Source organism: Passer domesticus, chromosome 1 (genome assembly GCF_036417665.1).
Source record: "Passer domesticus isolate bPasDom1 chromosome 1, bPasDom1.hap1, whole genome shotgun sequence".
Classification (NCBI taxonomy): domain Eukaryota; kingdom Metazoa; phylum Chordata; class Aves; order Passeriformes; family Passeridae; genus Passer; species Passer domesticus.
The window spans coordinates 47272430-47294197 of NC_087474.1; the positions used below are offsets into that span (position 1 = coordinate 47272430).

At 38.6% G+C, this 21768-nt stretch overlaps 1 protein-coding gene across 4 annotated transcripts in view; it reads left to right on the forward strand.

Moving 5' to 3' along the window:
• TRANK1 (tetratricopeptide repeat and ankyrin repeat containing 1) overlaps positions 1-20037 on the forward strand; it is a 51493-nt gene extending 31456 nt beyond the window's left edge. For all 4 annotated transcript variants that reach the window (XM_064418729.1, XM_064418736.1, XM_064418743.1 and 1 more), the window contains exons 14-24: positions 213-412; positions 877-1014; positions 3820-3960; positions 4631-4787; positions 5637-5725; positions 9669-9772; positions 11382-11514; positions 12371-12516; positions 13524-16594; positions 18160-18261; positions 19184-20037. In XM_064418729.1, coding sequence (XP_064274799.1) covers positions 213-412; positions 877-1014; positions 3820-3960; positions 4631-4787; positions 5637-5725; positions 9669-9772; positions 11382-11514; positions 12371-12516; positions 13524-16594; positions 18160-18261; positions 19184-19296 — 4394 coding nt within the window. In that variant the 3' untranslated portion in view covers positions 19297-20037. The remainder of the gene's footprint in view (positions 1-212; positions 413-876; positions 1015-3819; positions 3961-4630; positions 4788-5636; positions 5726-9668; positions 9773-11381; positions 11515-12370; positions 12517-13523; positions 16595-18159; positions 18262-19183) is intronic.
• Positions 20038-21768: the final 1731 nt, after the last annotated feature.

Genomic DNA, 21768 nt, shown 5'->3' on the forward strand with positions numbered 1-21768 from the left:
CCACTGTGGCATGTTTTCTGATCTTTAGAGTCTCAAGAATGACATCCACTCAAATTGGCAGAAACATAAATTGAAGCTTACAGCTTCAGCCTTCCCTGATTAGTGTTTTTGTTATTATATTTCTTGGATCCAAATTTCTAGCAGAACCTTTTGAAAGTGTGTTTGCAAGGACTTCAGGCTGAAGTTTAAAACCTGTATTCTGCTTTTTGCAGGTATTCTCCGTTTAGCATCTGGAGTGGTTGATTTGCTCCAGCATTATTTTCCAGAATCTTTTGATCGCCTTCCTCAGGACCGTGGTCTCTTTGATGGGCCAAAACCTATCGTCTTGGAGTCCTGCAGTGTTAGTGACCTAGCAATTCTGCTGAGGGGCAACAAAAGGAAAACACAACCCATAGAATTTGGAGCACATCAGGTTTGCTTTTCTTAGGCTTTTTGCAGATTCTCCCAGCTCTGTTGCTAAATAATAGTCTTGTATGAACTGCCCACAAGTTTCTTTTTTAAGCCCTTGTCTCACTGATAAATTAGGCATTTCAAGCTTAGAAACCTTTGTTGTGTTGGTTTCTGTTTCTTCTTAATACGTCTGGTTCTTTCTGTTCTTTTTTTGGTGTGAGGTATTGTGTGAGGTATTGTCTGACCTGTTCCTTTCTAATTCCAAATTTTCTTACACCAGATCTAAAACTGTCTGCACATACCACGCATTTGTCAGTCTTCTAGTGGCAGCTTTATGACCCTTTTTGTGGAGTGTGCTGAAATGTCTTTGTGAAATGTTGCCTAGTTTTTAGAAGGCTCTTGTATTATCATCATGTTTGTCTTTCTCTATTGCCTTTTTTTTTTTCCTTTTTTGCTTTCTAATTTTTTTAATGTATTTTATGGCAGGTGATATTAGTGGCAAATGAAACTGCAAAGGAGAAGATACCTGAGGAACTTAGTTTGGCACTTGTACTGACAATTTATGAAGCAAAGGGCTTGGAATTTGATGATGTCCTCCTTTACAACTTTTTCACAGATTCAGAGGTATTTAATTCTTATCCTTTTTCTTCATTTTTTCTGAAGTCTGTCTTTCTTGTGGTCTAATTGGTGGTTCAGCTGGGAAAGGGTTCCCTCTTTTCTCTGAAGATAAGCAGAAAACAGTAGAAAACAGAGAGGTCATAGATTTATTAATTGAGAACGTGTTTCCTTAAGTGCTGCATTTTCCTTCAGGTTTACTGTTAAAATTTAAGGGCAAGCCTTGGGGTACACACCACATTGCGCACAACCACACACACACACAACACTTCTGCTGCACATCAAGACTGCTCTTCTGACCCCAGCCAGGCAAGCATTCCAAATATTCCTTCCTGAATATGCCTGCAGACACTCCATGTACCCATGACTGAGTTACTCTGTGATTAAACATTCAGTGTATGAACAGCCTTGTTGCAGATGTCCTCTGCCTCTACCCCTCAAAACAATGTCTCATGTGGTTTTCAGCAGATGAAAACCACAAGAAAACTGAGGACAGCTTACTGGTGGCTCTTCACAGAGGTTAGTGAATGTTATGTGATGAGGGCAGAAGGAAGGAGCTTGAGGTAAATACTGGCTGTCATGGTAGATTTCTCAAAGTTGATTTGTTTCTGGTGATGCAAGTTGTGATCACGAAAACAACAAGTCATTTGTCAGGATTTAGAAGAATCAGTTTAGCAGAGTTGAGTTGTTTAGAGCATTTTAGCTTAGACTAATGTAAGTCAGGCCTGGAGAATCATTTTCATACAAGTCTTCCATGTTTCTGTGAGTCATGAGTAATTGAGTTGATTTGAGCAGCTAAACAAGCAGGCAAGGAAGCAGCTCACCCTGAGGTTTTCCAATTTAGAAAAGCTGAATCTCTGAACTGTTGTAAACACAGCAGTGTGGCCATGTGCACTTTGTAAAGTGATGGGTTTTCTTTAGATTTGTCTTGAAAATGAGATTTAAGAAGAGTCTTGTTTCAGGAAGCAGATGTGAATGAAAAAAATCTAGAAGGCAAAAAAGCCAAGCCCCCAAAAAACAGCAAGCTCTTGACCAAACTGATACCTTTATCTGGTTATCGTGTTACAATCTGTGACAGGCTTAGGAATATCTTCATTGATGATTTTTTGAAATCTTTACTTCAAAATACATTTTGCAGGAAAGGTTTCCTGTTTTTTCTGCCCATGGGAAGACAGTTAACTTGTTTTGTGTTGCTGAAAGCTGAGAAATATATAGATTGTAAAAATGTTATTTCAGCCTTATTATGAGTATTTTTCATTTCGTGCCAGAAACTTGGCAGTATTTAATCACATTTCAATTAAATGGAATTTTCAATACCAAAAGGAAAAAAAGAACATCACTTGGAATATAGTCACGATTTTAAGGTTATTAGTTTTGCAGGGGCTCAGGAGCCTGCAGAGCAGTGTGATCAGGGGCTGGCATTTCCTACGTGGCATGAGAGTGCACAGCACTGATCTGCTGCCACACTTAACTTATAGTTAGGAGTGCCTGTGCATATTTATAGACATCTTTCACATGTCTCTGTGTTGGAATCCAATATTTTCTGACCACGCTTTTTTAGACTTTTCCCCATGAGTGGGTTTTTTTGCTCACCTCTGAGTGTTCTTACAAGAGGAGGTGTTGGCAGGTGCCATTCCACCCCCTGGCTGAGACCAGCACTAGCAGTTACTGGTGTTCAACGTGAAGCTTAATACATTCATCACATGAATGACCAGCCAGATCTTTTCTGGGAACCCTGAGGATAAGAATATATGCCAGCATGGGTGGGTCCAGCTCACTGAGCTTGTCAGTCTTGTAGAAGTGGCTGCCTTTCCTAACCTGCAGGTCTAGATCTCTCCAACATGTTTTAAATAGTAGATTTTAGTATGACAAATTGCAGCTTGTGAGTGTTATCCCACCACCATTTACCTTTCATTCTGCCCCAAGCTTGCAGGGAGCTGCCTGCCCCGGCAATCAGCACACCCCCACTTAGTGAGTTTGCCTGTTGTGGTATTGGGGGTTTGTAGGAGAATCCTCATCCCTAGGACTAAAACCTGACCCTCCTCCATGGTGAAGGTAACCTGACTTCCTCCACAGAGGAGGAACATCCTTACACATTGTAAGGGTGTTTAGCTGAAAATATATAGTCCACCCAAGGAGGTTTTCATGTTTAATATCAAATTACTTACTTTATATATTGATCATTGCATATGATTTGGATCTAGAAGATTTTGATACAGCAGTATCCTGAAATCCCAAGGCAAGCATAATATAACAATAGCAATATGCATTGGAATCACAATATAGATGTGTCTCCCATTAGTGCTCCTCCCTGTGTATACATACACATATGTATGTATGTATTCCCATTGGCTTCTCCATCATGATGCTGGCCATCCCCAGTTCCTGAAAAGTAAAATGCAGCTTGTAGCCAGCTCAAGCCAGTTGCACTCTGAAAGGTTTATTTTCTTTGCTCCTTGGATTTTCCACAGTCTGTTGTGCTGAGGCACATCTTTGCTTTTGCCTGGGCAGCTCAGGAAGGTGTAACTCTGTACTAGCTGTTTTAGGGAAGGTTGTTTATATGCCTTTATGACCATCTGGTACAGACAAGTATCTCAAGCAAAGGTTGTGTTGAGATGAAGTTCAGCTTTCTCAGTGAAAATTGCTGATTATTCTTTACATTCTTCCCTGAGATTATTTTCTCCCCCGGTCTTCTCCTCTGAGCCTTCTTTCCTTGTAGGGATGAATAGGTCACACCATACAACCTTATCTTGTGCATATGTAGGCAGTAGTAGTTAGTACATACAAATAAACCTTATTCTCTTGATATTTCAGGCTAGCAAAGAATGGAAGATAATTTCTTCTTATAGTCCTGATCCGGATGTGCAAGTGGGAAGCAACTTGCTAATTGAAGTGCCATTAGAGGATGCCACTGGTATGCAGGAAAGGACTCCATTTAATGTAGAAATGTACAAGGTGAGTTTTTTGTAACATCAGGAGTAGGAAGGACAAATTAAATTCTTAAATCTTTAAAGTAGGGAAATTTCTTAAAGCCTTTCATCCTGTTAGTTCCATGTTTATCAAGGTTGCTTTACCTTCTGTAGTTGTTCACATTTGTATACTATAATAGAAATGTAATATAATACTGATATTAAAATATAAGAGATTGTTTGCAAATGTAATTTGATTAGAGAACAAAACCTGTGTGTCATAGACTTTATAGAACAACTGTGGTTAAAGCAAATAGCAATTCAACTTGTCAATATTCATTATTCCTATACTCTGGTTTCTAATTGGTGTCACTACCTTGAAATTAAGGAAGTTGCTTAGAATCTGGTGAGTCAGATAGTTTCAGGATTGTATGGTAAATTAATAGTTAGGTGCCAGTGATTAGAAGGAAAATAGCCTGTCATACCTGCAGCTGATTTGTAGTACTAGATGCTTGTAAGTTAGATGGATAATGGCTTATGTAATTGAGGTCCCATGTTTAATATTTAGACTTGCTTACTTAAAAGCACTTTCTTACTTGTTATTTATTCTGTATAAATTCTCTGGTTTTTTATAACTGCAAAGTATGTTTCTTTCTAACAATTTAGCTCATCTAGCATTTCATTTATTTAATTCAATTTTTTTTGTTCTGCTTCAGATGCTGAATGGAGAACTCAAGCAGTTGTATACTGCAATTACAAGGGCCAGAGTGAATCTTTGGATCTTTGATGAAGACCGTGATAAACGGGCTCCAGCTTTTAAGTATTTCATCAAAAGAAAATTTGTTAAGGTTGTCAAAACAGATGAAAAGAAAGGTAAAGTTGTCCTAAAACTGTCAAACAGTCAAAACTCATGTTTTCTTGCATTTAGGCTGTGTAATAATGGAGGTTAAATGCCTTGGTCCTTCTAATAGTATGCATTGATAACTGCCCTTGCAAATTTCCACTTATTTCAGTGGGTCTTAGTTCTTTTGTCTCTAAAGATGAGTTGAATATGCTAAAGTATAACTTTATTGCTAATTCACTAGTTTTAAGTTTTCTTGCTGTCACAGGTGGAGTCAGTGATCCCTCAGACAGATTTGATCTTGTAATTAGTTTATTGAGTTCCAACCAGTAAATTCAGATATGTAAAATATTCAGTAAGTATGGATGGATTGGTGGTCAATACTCTACTTTTTACATAAGCTTTCTGTACTTATCTTAAATATTACACACATGCAGAAATGTCATTTACCAGCCCATTGATGTCTGGTGTTGAGTAAGGGATCCCTCAGCCACGAGGGGTGACCTTAAGAGGCGTTCCTGCATAAAGACAGATCAGGTCATTGCCGCTCAGCCAGTTACTATGGAGAGAGCTCAGTGGACCCTGATGGCTGCAGATTTTTATAGCTTTAAGTGGTCAATTTGTAGTCAGATTTTCTGCTGTGTTAGTGCAGTTTCAGCCACTTACCAGCACAGTCTCCAGCCAAGCTCTGGGGCTTTTTGTATTCTCACTGGTAGCTTCACACAACGGTATTGCCACACTTGACTCCTAGTTACCATTGCTGGTGTGAGCACAAACATAGAGCTTGGAACATTGTGAGATAATGCTTAGTTTTGGTACATGATAAGTGGTTTCTGTGGTTTATTCGTTCTAACATAAAATGGTCACCCCTGCCCTTGTAGACTTAGATGACAGCATGTTTGCTAAAACTTCAACTCCAGAAGAATGGATTGCACAGGGAGACTACTATGCCAAACACCAGTTCTGGGAGGTAGGAACATATGTTTATCTGAAATAAGGATTCTTGCTTATTCTGAAACCTTTTCTTTTCTCTGTATCTATAAAACCATCTGTAAACCTTCAGTTGCTCTGAAGCAGTCTGCTTTAGTTTGTGGTTTTTAGCTGTGTGTCTACTTGTAAATGACTTACAAGAAGTGAGCAGGGAGAGCAAGTCTTTTTTTGTAATCTTAAATTCACTGCCCAGTAATTTGCAGTCTCATGAGGGAAATACATTTTAATGCACACAAATGAAAGACAGTTGGAAAAACAATTATTAGCATCCATCAGAATTGACTGATATGCGTGAATCTAAACCATGTTCTTGACAGTATCCTTGCATGTACTGTAGAAAAATGAAAACATTTTCATGGAAGTGTATTAATTTGGGAAGGAAAATGATGATTTCATTCCCTTGGTGTTTAAAGAACATAGAGATTTTACAGTCTTTTGTTTCCTAGCTTCCTAGTTAATACAGTTAATGGCATTGAAGCAAAACTCAGCCAGGATGACAACATCAATGAAATATTCTACAGGGAGATAAGGGATGTATCTAGATCAAATGCTTTTGTCCTTATGGGTGATTTTAACTTCCCACACATTAACAGAAAATCATACAGTGGACACAAACAGGTCCAGGAAATTTCTCGAGCATGTTGAAGCTAACTTCTGGGTGCAGGTACTAGGGGACCTGACCTCCTAGTAAACAGAGAGGCATTTGTGAGTAAAGTGGGGGATTAGTGTCTTGGTCACAGTGACCACAAAGTAACTGAGTTTCAAGTTGTTAACTGTAGAAGTCCTGCATACCTTTGAACCTGGATATGGAGAGAGCAGACTAGGGCTGCAGAAGGAGCTAATTAGTAAGGTCCCTTGGGAATTCATTAATGACAGGCACTTTTTAAGGGCTATCTCTGAAGCATGCAGAAGCAGGAAATTCCAAAGGGTCAGCAAGTCAAGCAAGTGGGGCAGAGTCTGGCTTGGCTGAACAGGCATCTTCTTATTGAACTTAGGGGAAAAGGGAAAGTGTGTGGACTTTGGAACACTTTCCAAGTGGAGGTGACAGAGGAGGACAACAGAGATGCTGTTTGTCACTGTAAGGAGAAAATTTATGTGGCCAAAGCTCAAGTAGAGTTCAAGCTATCCAGCACTGTGAAGGACAACAAAAAGTTATTTTAAAACATATTAATAACAAAAGAAGGATTGGACATAACATCGGTCCATTACTTGATAGGGTCATTTACCTTACAAATAAGGACATAGGCAAGGCAGAGACATTTAATGCCTTCTTCACCTGTCTTTAACACTGATGATGTGCTGCAAGACTGTGACTTGGGGGATGATAGACTTGCAGCTGACTCTGCACTACTTTGAGACTTGCTGCTGCAACTGGTTGCACATAAATCTATTTGGCTTGATGGGATTAATTCCAGGTACTGAATGAGTTGGCCCATTTTATTGTGGGGTCTCTTTCCATTATTTGTCGAAGGTCTTGGGAGTCTGGAGAGGTCCCAATCAATTGGAAGCTGGCAAACGTACCAGTTTTCAAGAAAGGTAAAAAGGAAGACCCTGGTAATTACAGGCCTTTCGGTCTCTCTTTGGTGCCTGGTATAATTATGGAGAAGATTATTCTGGGAGTTACTGAAAATAACATTTGAGTGACAATGCAGTCATTAGTCATAGGCAGCATGGGTTCACTATGGGAAAATCCTATTTAACCAACTTAATTTCCTTTTATGACAAGGATACTCATCTAGTTGACCAGGAGAAGTCAGTAGATGTGGTGTATTTTGGTATTTGTGAAGATTTTAATAGTTTGTCTCACAGTCTCTTTATTCTGGATGGAATTTCAGCATACAGCTAGACAAGTCCATAATACATTAGGTGAGAAACTGGTTGTCAAGTCAGGCTTCAAGGAGTAAACGGGGTTATATCAGGCTGGTGGCCCGCCACTGGTTGGATTCCCCAGTGCTCAATTTACAGGCAAGTGCTCTTTAATGCTTTTATAAATAATTCGGACATTGGAAAGGAGGGTACATTCAATATGTACCCTCAATATGTGCAATAATACTAAACTAGGAGGATACTAAATTGGGAGGAGCTGTTGATTCCCTCGAGGTCCTGCAGAGAGACCTTGATATCCCAGTGGGCTGTCACCAAGCTTATGAGATTTTACAAGGACAAGTGCCAGATTCAGCACCAAGGATGGAGTACTCCTGGTTATACATGCAAAATAGGGAATGAGAGACTGGAGAGCAGCCCCGTGAAAAGGGATGTGGGAGTTCAGGTTGGTGGCAAGTTGAAGATGAGCCACCAATTGTGCCTCAATGACCAAAAATGCAGATGGTGTCCTGGGTGCATCAAATACAGCATTGTGAGCCAGTCAAAGGAGGTGATTGTCCTGCTTCGCTCTGTGCTCGTGCAGACTCACCTGGAGTAGTTTTGGGCTACTCACCTCTGTGCAGTTTTGGGCACCACAATATAAGAATGGCAACAGACTATTAGAGTGTGTCCAGAAGAAGGTGACCAAGACAATGAAAAGTCATGGAACCATAGAATGATCTGGTTTTGAGGAGACCTCCAGGCTCATTCAGTCCTAACCCACCTGCCATTGCCACGGGCAGCTCTAGAGGACACGTCTTAAGAAGAGCAAGTCACTTGTCTTGTTCAGCTTGGAGAAGAGATGGCTGAGGGGTGACGTCATCACAGTCTACAAATTCCTCAAAGGAGGTCCTCTCTCTGGTTACCAGTGATAGGCCATGGGGAAATGGAATGAAGATGGATCAAAAGAAGATCAGACTGGACATAGAAAAGGGCTCTTCACTGAGAAAGTGGTCTGCCACAGGCAACCCAGGAAAGCAGTCATGGCATTAAGCCATGAATTCAGAGTTCAAGAAGCATCTGGATGACATTCTTAGCCCTGTGGGTTTGTTTTAGGTAGTCCTGCAGGGAGCAGTAAGTTTGCCTCTATTATCCTTATAAGTTTCTTTCAATTTGAGATGTTCTGTGATTCTATGAAATAAAAATTCAGATACCTTTTTGATCATGGCAGAGGGGAAGCTTCTGTGTGTTGCAGGTAACAGCATAAAATTATTTGAAGGGAAGATTAATATTAATAACAAGGCAAAAAACCAAAGTAATCAGTTGCCACTATATAGATAGTCTTTATCTCCCCTTGAAAATAAAAGGCAGTTTTCTAAATGGACAGAAAAGAGTTGAGATAACAAACCCACACAGCTAAAAAAAAAATCATCTTGAAATCTGAAATGTGTTAGCTATATTATCTGCAAACCTGTTTTCTTTATAACACTGATCTTTGCTAATCAATGCTAGCTTAAGATGACATTATCTGGTGACTTTGGCAGTTCCAAGAGTGGATTGCCCAAACAGAAGCAACACTAAGTTAATGGCTAGAATAAAGAAATCGTGGTGTTACAGAATAAGCAGGGTGATAATGAAGAAAGCCTTGCTAGGAGCATGGTAACTCCCGGTGTTTCTGTTTAGTTTTCACAGAAAGAGCCTGGTATGATAAAGGCATTGAGTAAATGTTCCTTGCTTTTTGATTTCACTTTCACACATTGGTCTTCCTCACTTTTAGTAATATGTTGTAGATGCCTGGTGATTTACCAGTTAATGGTTTAGGCTATCATTCAGATTGTGTATGCTATTTGTTCTACCAGCTTACCAGGAATTCTGCTTTTACTACTTCCACGTAATATTGTAATTAATATTCTAATTTTGATAGTTGCATGTGGACTGATTTTAAAGCTTTTCTTTTTGTCCTCAAAATACATCACAATGTTTTACCTTTTCCTTTTTCCAGGCACCCTGCCAATCTTTCTGCTTTCCATTCCAGTGACTGTAAAATTAAGTATTGCTTTTATGTGATAAGCCATGGGCTGGATGCACATCTGTGAATGCTGTGTGTGATTTCACCCCAGGTGGCTGCCAAATGTTACCAAAAGGGAGGAGCAGCTGAGAAGTCAAAACTGGCCTTGACACACGATGCTGTTCTTAAAGTGCATGCAAAGAAAAGCAGCCCAAGGTAAGGTGTCAGTGCAGCTGATTGAGTGTCACTTTGTGGTGCAGAGGGTGAGATTCACACCACAGCTGTGGGACCGGACCGGAGATGCTGGAGAACAGTGCAGGAGGGATGTCTTTATGTGTTTGTGGTTAGCAAAAGAGATTTAAGAAATTGGAACATCTAGCACTATAGGATCAGGGGCACTGCTCCCTCTACAGAGTAGTGGAAGGGCTGTCCAAATGAAACTGGCCCTTGCAAGGACTTAATGGCTCTGTGAGAGAAAAGCATCAGGATTTTCATTACATCAAGAGGCTTTACAGCCATAGATATAGATAGGAGAACATATGCCATCAGCAGTGCTGATGGGAACTCACTTTGTTGAGTGAATATGCTAATCCCCACTGCATATTCACTCAGCAAAGGAGAGGGAATGGTGGTGTGCATTGGGGAAGAAAAGCTGTTAGGAAAAAGTGAGTTTTGGAGTAAAATTAATGTTACAGTCATTTTAAACTAAACAAGCAGGACCAGATCTGAACCAAAAGACAGTTTTAAAGGAACAGATTTTGAGATGAATCATATAGTTCACGATTTCGGCTGAGTAAAATAGCTCAAGAGTTTGACAGGGGAGAGAGTTTGCAGTTTCCTGAAGAGGCTTGGAAACTCTTTGGGACTCATCTCAAATAAGACAGGAAAAAACTTAATGGAGAAAGATCTATACCTAAGTGAATCAGTTCCTGTTCATGCTGGGGAGACCAGAAACTAGCAATGATAGCAGAATGGGAAGGGAATGACTAGATGAGAGGAGGCTGGCACACAAGGGAGAAGAGGGAAGATCTGAAGAAATGCTATTACTGGAGTTAGTTGAGATTTTATCCTTTTTAATTACCTCCTTGATATTAGTGGCCTTGGTTAGAAGTATAAGGATGCTCACAAAATTTCATGATTATAGAGAAACTGTTGATGGGACTGATAAAACTCAGTTCACTGTGCTTATCAAAAGCTTGCATAAAATTTGAGGAGAAGGAATTTGGTGTATTAGGATGTGTTGACGGAACATATGTAACAATGAAACTGCCAAAGTTGAATTATTTTTTTAAATAGTGGTATTAATGCTGGTGTATAAAGCTTAAGTAAGATTTTCATGTGTTCTATATGAAATGCTGTGTACAGTTCTGATTCTCCAGGATTGAGAATCATGAATTCAATCTAGATCATGCTGCAGTGATACCTGGAAGGTTGGGATTGTTTGGTCAGACAAAACAAAGGCTGAGAACACATTTGCTTTTGTCTCTAATGACATTGGTTCTAAACAGCAGAAAGGAGAGAACAAGCTAAGGAAAGAGAAGCAGTACAGAATCACAGTAATACAGTACAGTATATTACAGTAGAGTAATATATTAGTTAAAAAAAACTAAAAAGAATCTTTCGACTGTCAGAGCTATCATATTTTGGAACAGACTTGTGGACAGAGCAGTGTCAATACAAAATATAATTAATTGTAAGATCATAATTCATCGGGTAATGTATTAAGAATAATGTGTCATGTCAGTGTTGGTTGGATTCAGTGACAGCTCACATGATTCTGAACTTAGTTTGGATGTTAGTGGTAATTTTCTCTTACTTTCTACAGGGAAAAACAGATGGAATATATGACATTGGCTAAAACTTACTTGGAATGTGGAGAACCAAAGCTGTCACTAAAATGTCTGATTCAATCAAAGGAGTTCCGTCTTTGTGCAGAATTGTGTAAAAAATTAGGAAAGGTATTAAATCCTCACCATGTCACTTTCCTTTTCCTACAGATTTTTTTCCTCTCATATTACTCTGAAAGTAATAGTATCTTTTTGTGTCATGGTAATAGCAAAAGTAAACATGCTCTTTAAGCTGGGCTGTTCAAAAGGAGTAATTTGTCAGAGAACAGGCAGAAGAGAAATGAAGTGAAGCATGATGCAATTATGCAGGCTGGCTTTATTTCTTTGACTTTCCTCAAATGTCATTATCAGTCATTTGCAGTCAAAAATTAGTGAATGACTGATGTATTGAAACTTAAGCTGTTGCTTCATTCAGTACTCTGATGATACTGAAACTTCATTGATAACAGCCATTTAAATGTAACCTTAAAACTTGGAAGGGTTGAAGTAGTGTGCCAACAATATGTAATATTTTTATTTGCAGTATGTTTCCACTAAAAGAATATAAAGTGGTTGTTCCCAAATATTTGAAATTTGAGATACAATGCTGGTGTTCTCTTTCTGCATCCATAACTGCTTTAATTTAATACTGTTCATTCTGAGAAATCTGTAAATCAGCAGAAGCATATGTAGTGTTTTCTAACAGCAGGCAGAGCTGGGTGGATAAAATAATTTTGAAAACCTTATATAATACCTTTTATTTTATACTCTAGTTTTTCAGACACAAATATTTTGAAGGTTTTTTTAAACAATCTCTTCAGCTTTAGTGATGGTTACTTTAATATGTATTTGATTTTATTCTGATATTATAATTAAATTTTATTAAAGTGTACTTCTTTATGAGACACATGATGAAATTACAAGACTTATTCCATGCAGGTAGTTTTGACTGTTTACTTCAGTTTCATTATTGACTTCTGCGTTGCAGATGAAAGATGCTGCAGTTTACTATCAGAAAAGCCAGTGCTACAGAGAAGCATCTGAATGTTATGAACTAATTGAGGAGTTTGATCTGGCCATTAAAATGTATTGTCAGGAAGAACTCTATGAAGAAGCAGCAAAGGCAGTTGAAAGGTATGTCTTGCAAGATGGTATTGGAATATAATTCTTTTTTGCATTTCCAAATTCCATATAATGCAGATGGTTCACTGAAAAATTTTCAGAAGGGTTTTGTCTACTGAATTTGTTTACATTACCTTTAGTAATGGTAACTGCTTTTTTGAATGATTAAAGCTGCTTTAATATGTAGAGATTGTTCAATCCAAACATGCAAGAATTAAAGTCACTTTACCAACAAACAAGTTTTTAAATCATTCTCCCAAAACATTCATGGAAATTTATTAGCATAGACACAAAAAATCTGCACTATTTCTCCCATTTATAATGAGAAAGATGATTACAAAAAGCTGATGATAATTTACTCATCCAACAGGAAAAAGTTACTCATTCTCAGCATGCAGGAGAGAATATTTCACAGAAGTGGCTTAGGGGATATATCAATAATTTTACATCAGCCATTAATAATTAATTACTGAATATTCTAAAGTTCATGTTATGAAAGATGCAACCAGGTGCTTTGCTCAGACACTCAATAAGCTACAAAGTATATGCAGATACATACAGCAGGCTTGAAAGAATTTTCTCTAAACTGACAAGTTTATGTAAATTTTACAGAATATTGTATATATGGACCCTTGGAGGGTTCACTGAAATTCATATTTTTTTATAAACAGAAGATTAACGCTGATAAAATGTGTTTAAATTATTCGTACGTTGATTTGACAGTGTGGAGAATGCTTCACTAATGCTGTAAACCTTGTGATCTTGTTTGTACCAAAAGTTTTAATACTCTTGATTCTGACAGCCTTATGTTGTAATTAATTTCTTTCTGTAGATCTTTTAAGATGATGTGATCCTCTTTCACCTGACAGGCACATCACATGAAACAGTTGGCCTTTTTGTAGGAATGGTTTCTAGAGGAAGCAATTTGTTTAATAGTTTTGGGTTTTTTTATATTGCAGTGTTTTTCTTTGTCTAGATTTGTAATCTGTGGCAGTAAATTGATGTGTCTGTTATTTCAGATATGAAGATATGTTGAATGCAAAAGGTCAAATGTCTTCCAAACTCTCCTGTACAGCAAATCAGCTGTATTTGGAAGCAGCTGCAAAATACCTGAGTATGAACAGGACTGAGGAAATGATGCAAGTCCTCTCAAAACTTGATATAGAGGATCAGCTTGAGTTTCTGAAGTCTCGTGGATGTTTGCACCAAACAGCAGACTTACTGAAAAGTAAGGATCGCCAGGAGGAGGCTGCAAAGTTAATGAAGCAGCACGGGTTTGCTCTGGAAGCAGCCAACCTCACGGCTATAAAAGAGTTCCGCGCATCGTGTTTGCTTGCTGAAGCACGTGCCAGGCTGAGTCGAGGTTCAGAATTACACCTGGGGAACGTGGAGAGCATCCTAAGAGAAGCCCTTGAACTTTGCGAACAAACTGGGCACAAGTCTGGCATTGCTGAGGCTGTGTTTTTGCAGGGAGCTCTGAAGGGAGACTTCAAGAAGCTGAGCGACGCGTACTGTCAGTTCCTATCTCTGAATCATTCTGCTGGTGCAGTTGAAGCTCTCTTTGCGTTATGTCGCTGCAGCACTCCTAGCCAGAACGTTCTCTTCTTGGCAACACGTGGCTTAATGGCTCTTCTGAGTCTTGTTAGCAGTCTGAAGAAAGCAGCCACCAATGCAGAGAAAGATATGGTGAAGTTATGCTTTGCCTATTTTGGGATTGTCCCAACAGGTGACAGTTGCCAGGTGTCTCAAAATGAAGCTGAACCCATTATCAAGTTTTTGTTAGACAAGCAGAGTCTAAAAGAGAGGAAGGCAAAATGTGATTTCTCAGTAAGCACAGAGAAAGTAAAATCAGCTTTGAAGCAGCACTTGTTAAGCAGGTTGTGCTTTATCACCCGCGAGTTACTGAGCAAGAAGTACCCTGATATTTGTATGAAGTTCATTGCCGGATTGAACTGTGAAGATAAAACTTGTTACCATAGACCCTTGCTGCGTCATGAAGCTAGGACAATATTTCAGTGTAAAATGCATCTGGTGGCAATAAATGGACTGTTGTTGGAAGCCACATGCATTTTCCCTAAAGAGTTACTGAATCAGTGCAAAAGCTTTGAGGACATTTTGACTCCTGACAAATATGTATCATGTAAAGCCCTCCTAGGAATGTTTTTTCCTAATCATTTTCATTTGAGAATACTGTCTGAGAACCCAAAGGCATGCAAAGAAATACTGCAATTCAGTAGTGTTATTTCCAAACCTTGTAGAGAGATGTTGAGGAAGTACATCACATATAAGTTTAATAATGAGGACATTGCAGCCAGAAGAGAATCAACTGACTTGTGGCTAAGTGCCATGAAGGTCCTTATCTTATCTTCAGGATATCCTGAAGAATTTGAGAAACTTCTTTTTAGAGAAGAGGATAATTATAACAAAGAGCTAATGTTTGCTTTGGCAAAGGCAAAAAGTTCCCCAAGGAATAAAGGCCAGGAAGAAAAGACCAAAGGGATAGAGGGCAGACATGGTATGTTGCTACCTGACAAGAATGCCGAAAATGCAGGAAGAACACACTTGTGCTTCATTCGGCTTCTTGAAAATTCACTTGAGCAATTCTATGTTCATAAGAACCCGGAAAACTGTAAAAGATTTTTTTTCCGTTTCATGAATGTCCTGATCAAGAAATACACGAGGTACCTGATTCCGAGCATAGGAAATACGGTGATGTTGCTGGAATTCCAGTATATTCTGTGTTGTGCTGTCCTGATGCGTCTTGCCAAGAACATTACTCTCTGCCTTCCAAAGAGTTACATTGCTCTCCTTCATTACTGGGAGTTTTTGTTCAGACACAAGGACCATTACAAAGAACGTAAAGACACATTTTCTATCATACAGGAGTATAGACCGCAGAACACAAATGCAGCTATATACTATTTCAGATCTCATCTCTGCTATCTGGCAGAAGTCTTGTGTGGTGTTCATGGGAGGTTCAATGTCCTTCTGGATGCATTCAGGGATCCCAACTGCATAACTTCAGGGGAGGCTGAGCGGACAGTAGTGCTGTGCTTGGTGATGTTACTGAATGCCGACCAGGTGCAGAGTTCTAAAGATAGATCCCTCTTACGCCACCTCTTTCCTGAAATCAAGGCCAGGCTGGAATTGATGAGAAAAGACACTCCCTCTAAAGTACCTAAAAGATTGCTGAGGGTCGTGGAACAAGTGGGTGATGCTACACATGTAAGAGAAGTTGCTGCAAGCCTGCAAGAGCTGCTGACAGAGCGAGATGAAGAGCACTTGGTTGACTGCCGCTGGAAGTGGGACACTGCCTACAGTCAGGGGCATCCACCCATACGGGGCATCCAGTATGAACGTGTAAACCTTGACAGATTTGTGACCTCTTTGGATGAAACAGAATATGCTGATGAGCTGGCAGAGGAATTTGAAGTGGTGCATTGCTTAGAGGACCAAAAGGATCCCCTGGAAGTCATTGCACTCAGCAAACAACAGAAGCAAGAGCAGAAAGCATCTGCTCAACGCCAGCTGTATCGTGTATTCCATTTCATTTCCCTATATGTGAAGTGGAAGAGGAAGGCCCGCTCCAGAGTTCATCCTGTTGCAATGAAAGAAGAGGAATTTTTATCAGAGATATTCAAAAGAGCAGATATTGACCAAACCCAGTGTGACCTCTGTGGAGTCAGATTCATCCAAAGCTCTGAGAACTATTTCAGCCGGTCAGAGAGCATGGAGGCAGACACTTCTGAACCTCTGACACCAACTGAGAGCAGTGGGGAAGAAAAGTTGCACGCAGAAGGAAATGCAATTTCTGTGGCCAGTGAGGCCTATATGGAGCACAGAAACACAGAAGAACACACAAATAACCATGCTGCCTACAGACACTATGCTGAGTTTTTCAGAAGAAACATAGATCCAAAAATACATGATGGACTGGAAGTAGTGGAGGCCATTACGGGAAGGGATTACACCCGAGACCATTTAGCATATAAAGAAGGTTCCAACTTACGCCAGAGGAAAATCAAAGAGAATATTAAAAAAATTTCAGATGCAGTAGAGGAAATCTATGAGAAAAAAGCCTGGGCTAGAGGTAGGACCTTTCCAGTTTTCTTTAAACAACTTAATATGTCATTTTTTGGCCAAACTGCTAGACCTGGCAAAGCTCTATTTGAAAATCTTAATGTGGTTAAGAGAAAGATATTTCAGGTAGCTGATGAAAAGAAGAACTGAGAGAGTTGGAAATATTCAAAATATATTCTAAACTCTTCTAACTTAATGAATTACATAGTAGAGGAAAAGTGAACAGTAGCAAATTTTTATAGATAGTAAAGTGAATTTTACATGGTCATGATGTACTATGTTCTCTGAACCTACACAGTTTTACAGCAACTTTGCAGTTTTACTGACAGGTCATCTTTACTAATTTTTTAATTGTTCCTGTTTCCTTTTTACTTCTGCTAGCCATAGTAATTTGGATATGCAGGGGGAGCCTGGTAGGAGTACTTGGAGTATTTGACTAAGGATATCTCTGATTACTATGCCCTTGAACTGTGAATTTTGCTAGCGCTGAGCAAAAGTGGATACTTAACCAAAAATCTGTGGTGTGTCAGGTACTCAAAGGCAACATTGGTATTAAAAAATTTAGTAAATTATGGTGCTTGAGATACATGTTTTGATATTAGATTCCACCACCCTCTCGCTTATATGCTTAAAGCACTATTCTCTGCTGATTTTTGCAAGCAAAATTGAATTAGTGAATGAGTGGCCTAGAAGCAAAATTGTTTAGTATACTTGCTTCAGGAAAGTGACAGCTTAAATCTTAACATTGTTACTGGCTTCACTGGTGGAAATCCACCAATCCTGTCAAGCTGTCATTTTGCCTTTGATGTCTGACAGTAGTGAAAAACTGTAGTACTTGATATGTTCATCAGCTCTGATCAGTGAAATATGTTAAATTTGTAACTGAATGTCAGGTTGTGCTCTTCACGTGTAAGCTTTATCTTTACTCCTAGTGGAAAGTTTCACATATGGATTAAGTCCATGAAGTTTAGCTTATTGTTTACTTGACTTCCTGCTCAGTGAAGCATGATAGTGATGAATAGGGTGGATATAGTAGGCTTAATTAGGTAATAGTGGATTTTGTTATGACAATTGCTTGATGAATGTTACCTTGTTATTCTATTCAGTAAAAATATATAGAGAGAAATTTTTTTTTTCTGAGACTACTTTTCCCTCTCTTTATAACAGTCATTCTTCAGGCTCTTAGTGGTGCAGTTCAGCAAAGACTGCACCATTTTAGGTCCATGCTTGACTTTGATTCAGAGAGATAATGAAAGTCAGGAACTTTATAACTCAAAAATAAAGTAGAATGTTTTCAGGATTCAGATGTAACTCAAAACGGGGAGCACAAGGATGTAGAACTTCTGTTCTGATAGTGCTAGTAATGTTGATTAGAATGGGGAGTAACACATACATCATCTTCATCCACATTAGTGAATTATCCCTCACATGAGATCACTGGTGATCATGACTTCTGGGTTTGCAGCATTGTCATCCCACAAGGCTCTGTGTAACTTCATTTTGTGCTTGACTTTTAGCTGCTGTCCATTTCTCAGCTAAGTGTTCTCACAGAATGTTAACTGTGCTCCATTTCAGCTGAAGAAGTGATAACCAGTCATGCCAGCAAACTGGTTGACACCATTGATGACGCTCGTAAGTGGCTGAAGCAAATGGACTCTCACAGGATAACAGAAGAAGGTATGTTTTAAAATTGCACAGCTTTCTGTGCCCACTGCTGTTCAGTAGTGGTCTCTAGGCATCACTTCAGTGTCCCACTCAGCAACTTGGTGGATATTCACTGACCTTTGAGAGGCACTTCCACAGGGGCACTCTGGAAAACATGAGATAACCAGTAGCTCTTCAAAGCAGAGCAGCTGGATGCAGGGTGGCCAGAGTGGAGCAAGACTTTTCCCTGGCCTTCAGTGGATCCCATCCTGATCAAGGATGCTTGTATTTGTTTATTTTATTTTCACTTCCATTTCTCTTGGTTTCATACAAAAAGTAGCATGTGTTGATGCAGTCTATTACATCACAGATCTCTGAGGGCAAGTTTAAGACGTCATTGTGCCTCCCTGAATTTTCATGTTCAAACATATATTTAGGTGGTGGGATTGCAACAGTTGGCAGCAATGAAGTGGTTAGACTTACAAAATGGACTGTATGTAAAGCATTAAAGTAGCTCAATTTTAGAAAAAATTGGTTGTGATAAAGCCTAGAGTTGCCTCTTCCTATTCCAGCAGATACAGTTAATAGGAGAGGGTGTGCCCTTGTAGTCTCAAAAGGAACCTTGTAGTCTGTCTTGGAAATCAGCAAGGAAATGTAGTGTCTGCTGAAACTGAATCTTGAGACAGACTTCTTAGAAAAGTCAAAGGAAATAACAATAGAAACAGATTTTCAGTGCAAAAATTAATTACTAGTGCAGCAAGTGGCTTAGCATTGTTTCACTGCAGAGCTCTTAAGCACATTGTCATATTAAGCTAAATACTTCTTAAACATGATTATGCACATATGAAGGTATATTGCTGACATATAAAATAGCAGTGACATAGCTTGTCATGCTGTTAAGAGAAAAAGGTGTTGGGGTTTTCCATTCTGCATTAATATATTGTTTTTAATATAGGCTTGGTGCATGATAAAGACCTGGAAAATGAAGTGGAAGATGAAATTATGGCTTTTGAAGAACTTGTCCATAAAAAACTCTCAAGGAAAAAAGGAAGACATGCGAAACTATAATTTGAAAAATTATTCTAGATGGCTATTTTATCCTCTTAATAATCTATGTTCAGAATGAAAAATTTTTTAAAAAATAGAGGGATGGGATCAGAAATCAGAAGAGTCTGAAGAAAACAAGGAACTTATGCTGTGTTTTATTTTGGAGGTTTTTTATTGTTTGTATTGTGTCAGAATAATTACCTATGTTATGATAATGTAATTGTTAAAACCTATGACTGGACCAATTTCCTTTCAAACCTATGTGATAGCTTAAAAGCAACAAAAGCCAAAGAAACAAGCAAGTAGAAAAAATATTAATGTTCTGATTTATCTCAGGGGTGTTTTTGCACTCAGCCTTTTTTTTTCTTCTTTGCATCATCATTCTTCTGAGCTGGAATCCTCAGAAAAATAGATTGATAATTTCTCTGATTTTTAAGAGTCTTAGAACTTTCTGAGTCTTCAGGTGAGAAATTCACAGTATCCCTCTTTTCTATTTTTATAGACAAGAAATCTGTAAACACATTCATATTTCTGACAGTGTATATTCTTCTGATTAGATAGGTATGAAAGCTAGGAGTTCTCTTTTATTTGATAAAGTTTTGATATAAACTTCTACCTGTACCTATTGAAAAAATGGATAATCCTAATTTTAAAGAATGTTACACATTTTAAGTGCTTTTAAACGTTTAATTATAAGGGGGGTTGTTTTGATACATTTTTGTAATGTATAATGTTTTTATAAATTGTGTAAAATTTTAAAAATCACTTGATCTTGTCTTATTTTTTGAATGCTTTCTGAAAGCCATATGTGCCTGCGTGAGTGAGATTTGTAAATTGGGTCCAGAGTGTCACTTCATTCTGATGGAATCTGTGTGTGTCCAGGATACTGTAGTGTCCTGGTTTTGGCTGGGATAGAGTTAATTTTCTTCTTGATAGGTGGTACAGTGCTGTGTATTTGAATTTAGGATGAGAATAATGTTGAGAGCACACTGATGTTTTGGTTGTTGCTGAGCAGTGCTTACCCTAGGTCAAGGGCTTTTTGGTTTCCCAGGCTCTGCTAGAGAGCAGGTGCACAAGAAGCTGAGAGGGAGCATGGCCAGGACAGCTGACCCCAGCTGGCCAAAGGACATTCCATAGCCTAAACCATCTTCTCAGCACATAATCTGGGAGGAGGTGGACAGGAGGAGCCGATCCCTGCTGGGTAGGGGCTGAGCATCGGAGGGGGAGTGAGCAGTTGTGCTATGCGTCGCTGTTTTTCTTGAGTTTTATGCCACCCTCTCTTTCTTACCTCCTTTTTCATTGAAATTATTATTGTTGTCATTATTACTGCATTTGACTTAATTTCAGTTATTAAACTGTTCTTATCTCAACCCACAGGTTTTACCTTTTCTTCTAATTCTCCTCCCCATCCCACAGGGAAGGTTGGAGGGTGAGTGAGCAGCTGTGTGGTAATTAGTTGCTGGCTGGGGTTAAACCACAACATATAGTCTCCTTTAGTAACCTTTTTAATTAAAACACTTGTGTGTTAAACATAATTAGAGTATTATTTAGTTGTTGAAATATTTTGCCTTTAAAAGGGTTTGTCTTTGTATACATAACAAATTGCTTCAATAATTACCTTTAAAAAAAAACTTAATCACTTATTATTATGCTCAGTGTTGTAGAAATGGGACATTTTACATGGGTAAAAAATGAAATGGTGCTGTAGAATTGAGCTATGTGGGTAGCAGTAATAATTTTCTATTGCATTGTAAAAGTCTCTTTCCAGGTGTTTCTTCTTAAAGAAGTCTTATTCATTAAGCATGGATTTAGAAGATAGTTTGGAAACATACACTGATGAAATATAATGCAAGTCACTTGCACTGTGTAGAAGTCAAGAATTAAGAAAGGTGGATCATTAATGTAAATTATTTGGCTTTGTTTTCTGTAATGATGTGTATTTTGCAGAAACTTTCCTGATTAACTGTTTACATTTGTGGCAGTAAACACTACCTAAACTTTTTAAGGACAGTTACAATTTCAGAATCCTTGCTGGACACATTTTAAAGATTGAATTACTATACTTTTCCTTTCTATTTATGAAAAAAAACCAACTTAAACATTATCACAAAATGCAAAGGGGAAACAATAAAAAAAGAAATAACAACAGAAGTTACCAAGACCTTAATCTCAGGGGCCTGTGATTCTTGATGTGGTTCCATGCAACACATTGTTTTTTCTCTGACTTTGAATCAGCACTCCCAGATGGAACTTATTTCAATAGCATATGAAATACTGACTGCTAGACAAAAATAATGGCAATTCAGATTTCAGAGTTTACAGTTTCGGGGATAGATCAGGTCAAGATTTCAGTAATGTTCAAGCAGAGATGGGAAATCTACTTGGATCTCCAGACCAATGTCACTGCTTTAAGGGCTTTTCCCCCTATGCTGGTCTCCATAAATAAACATGAATCTTCCTTTTCCATGGCAGTCTCTTCAGATAATTGCAATC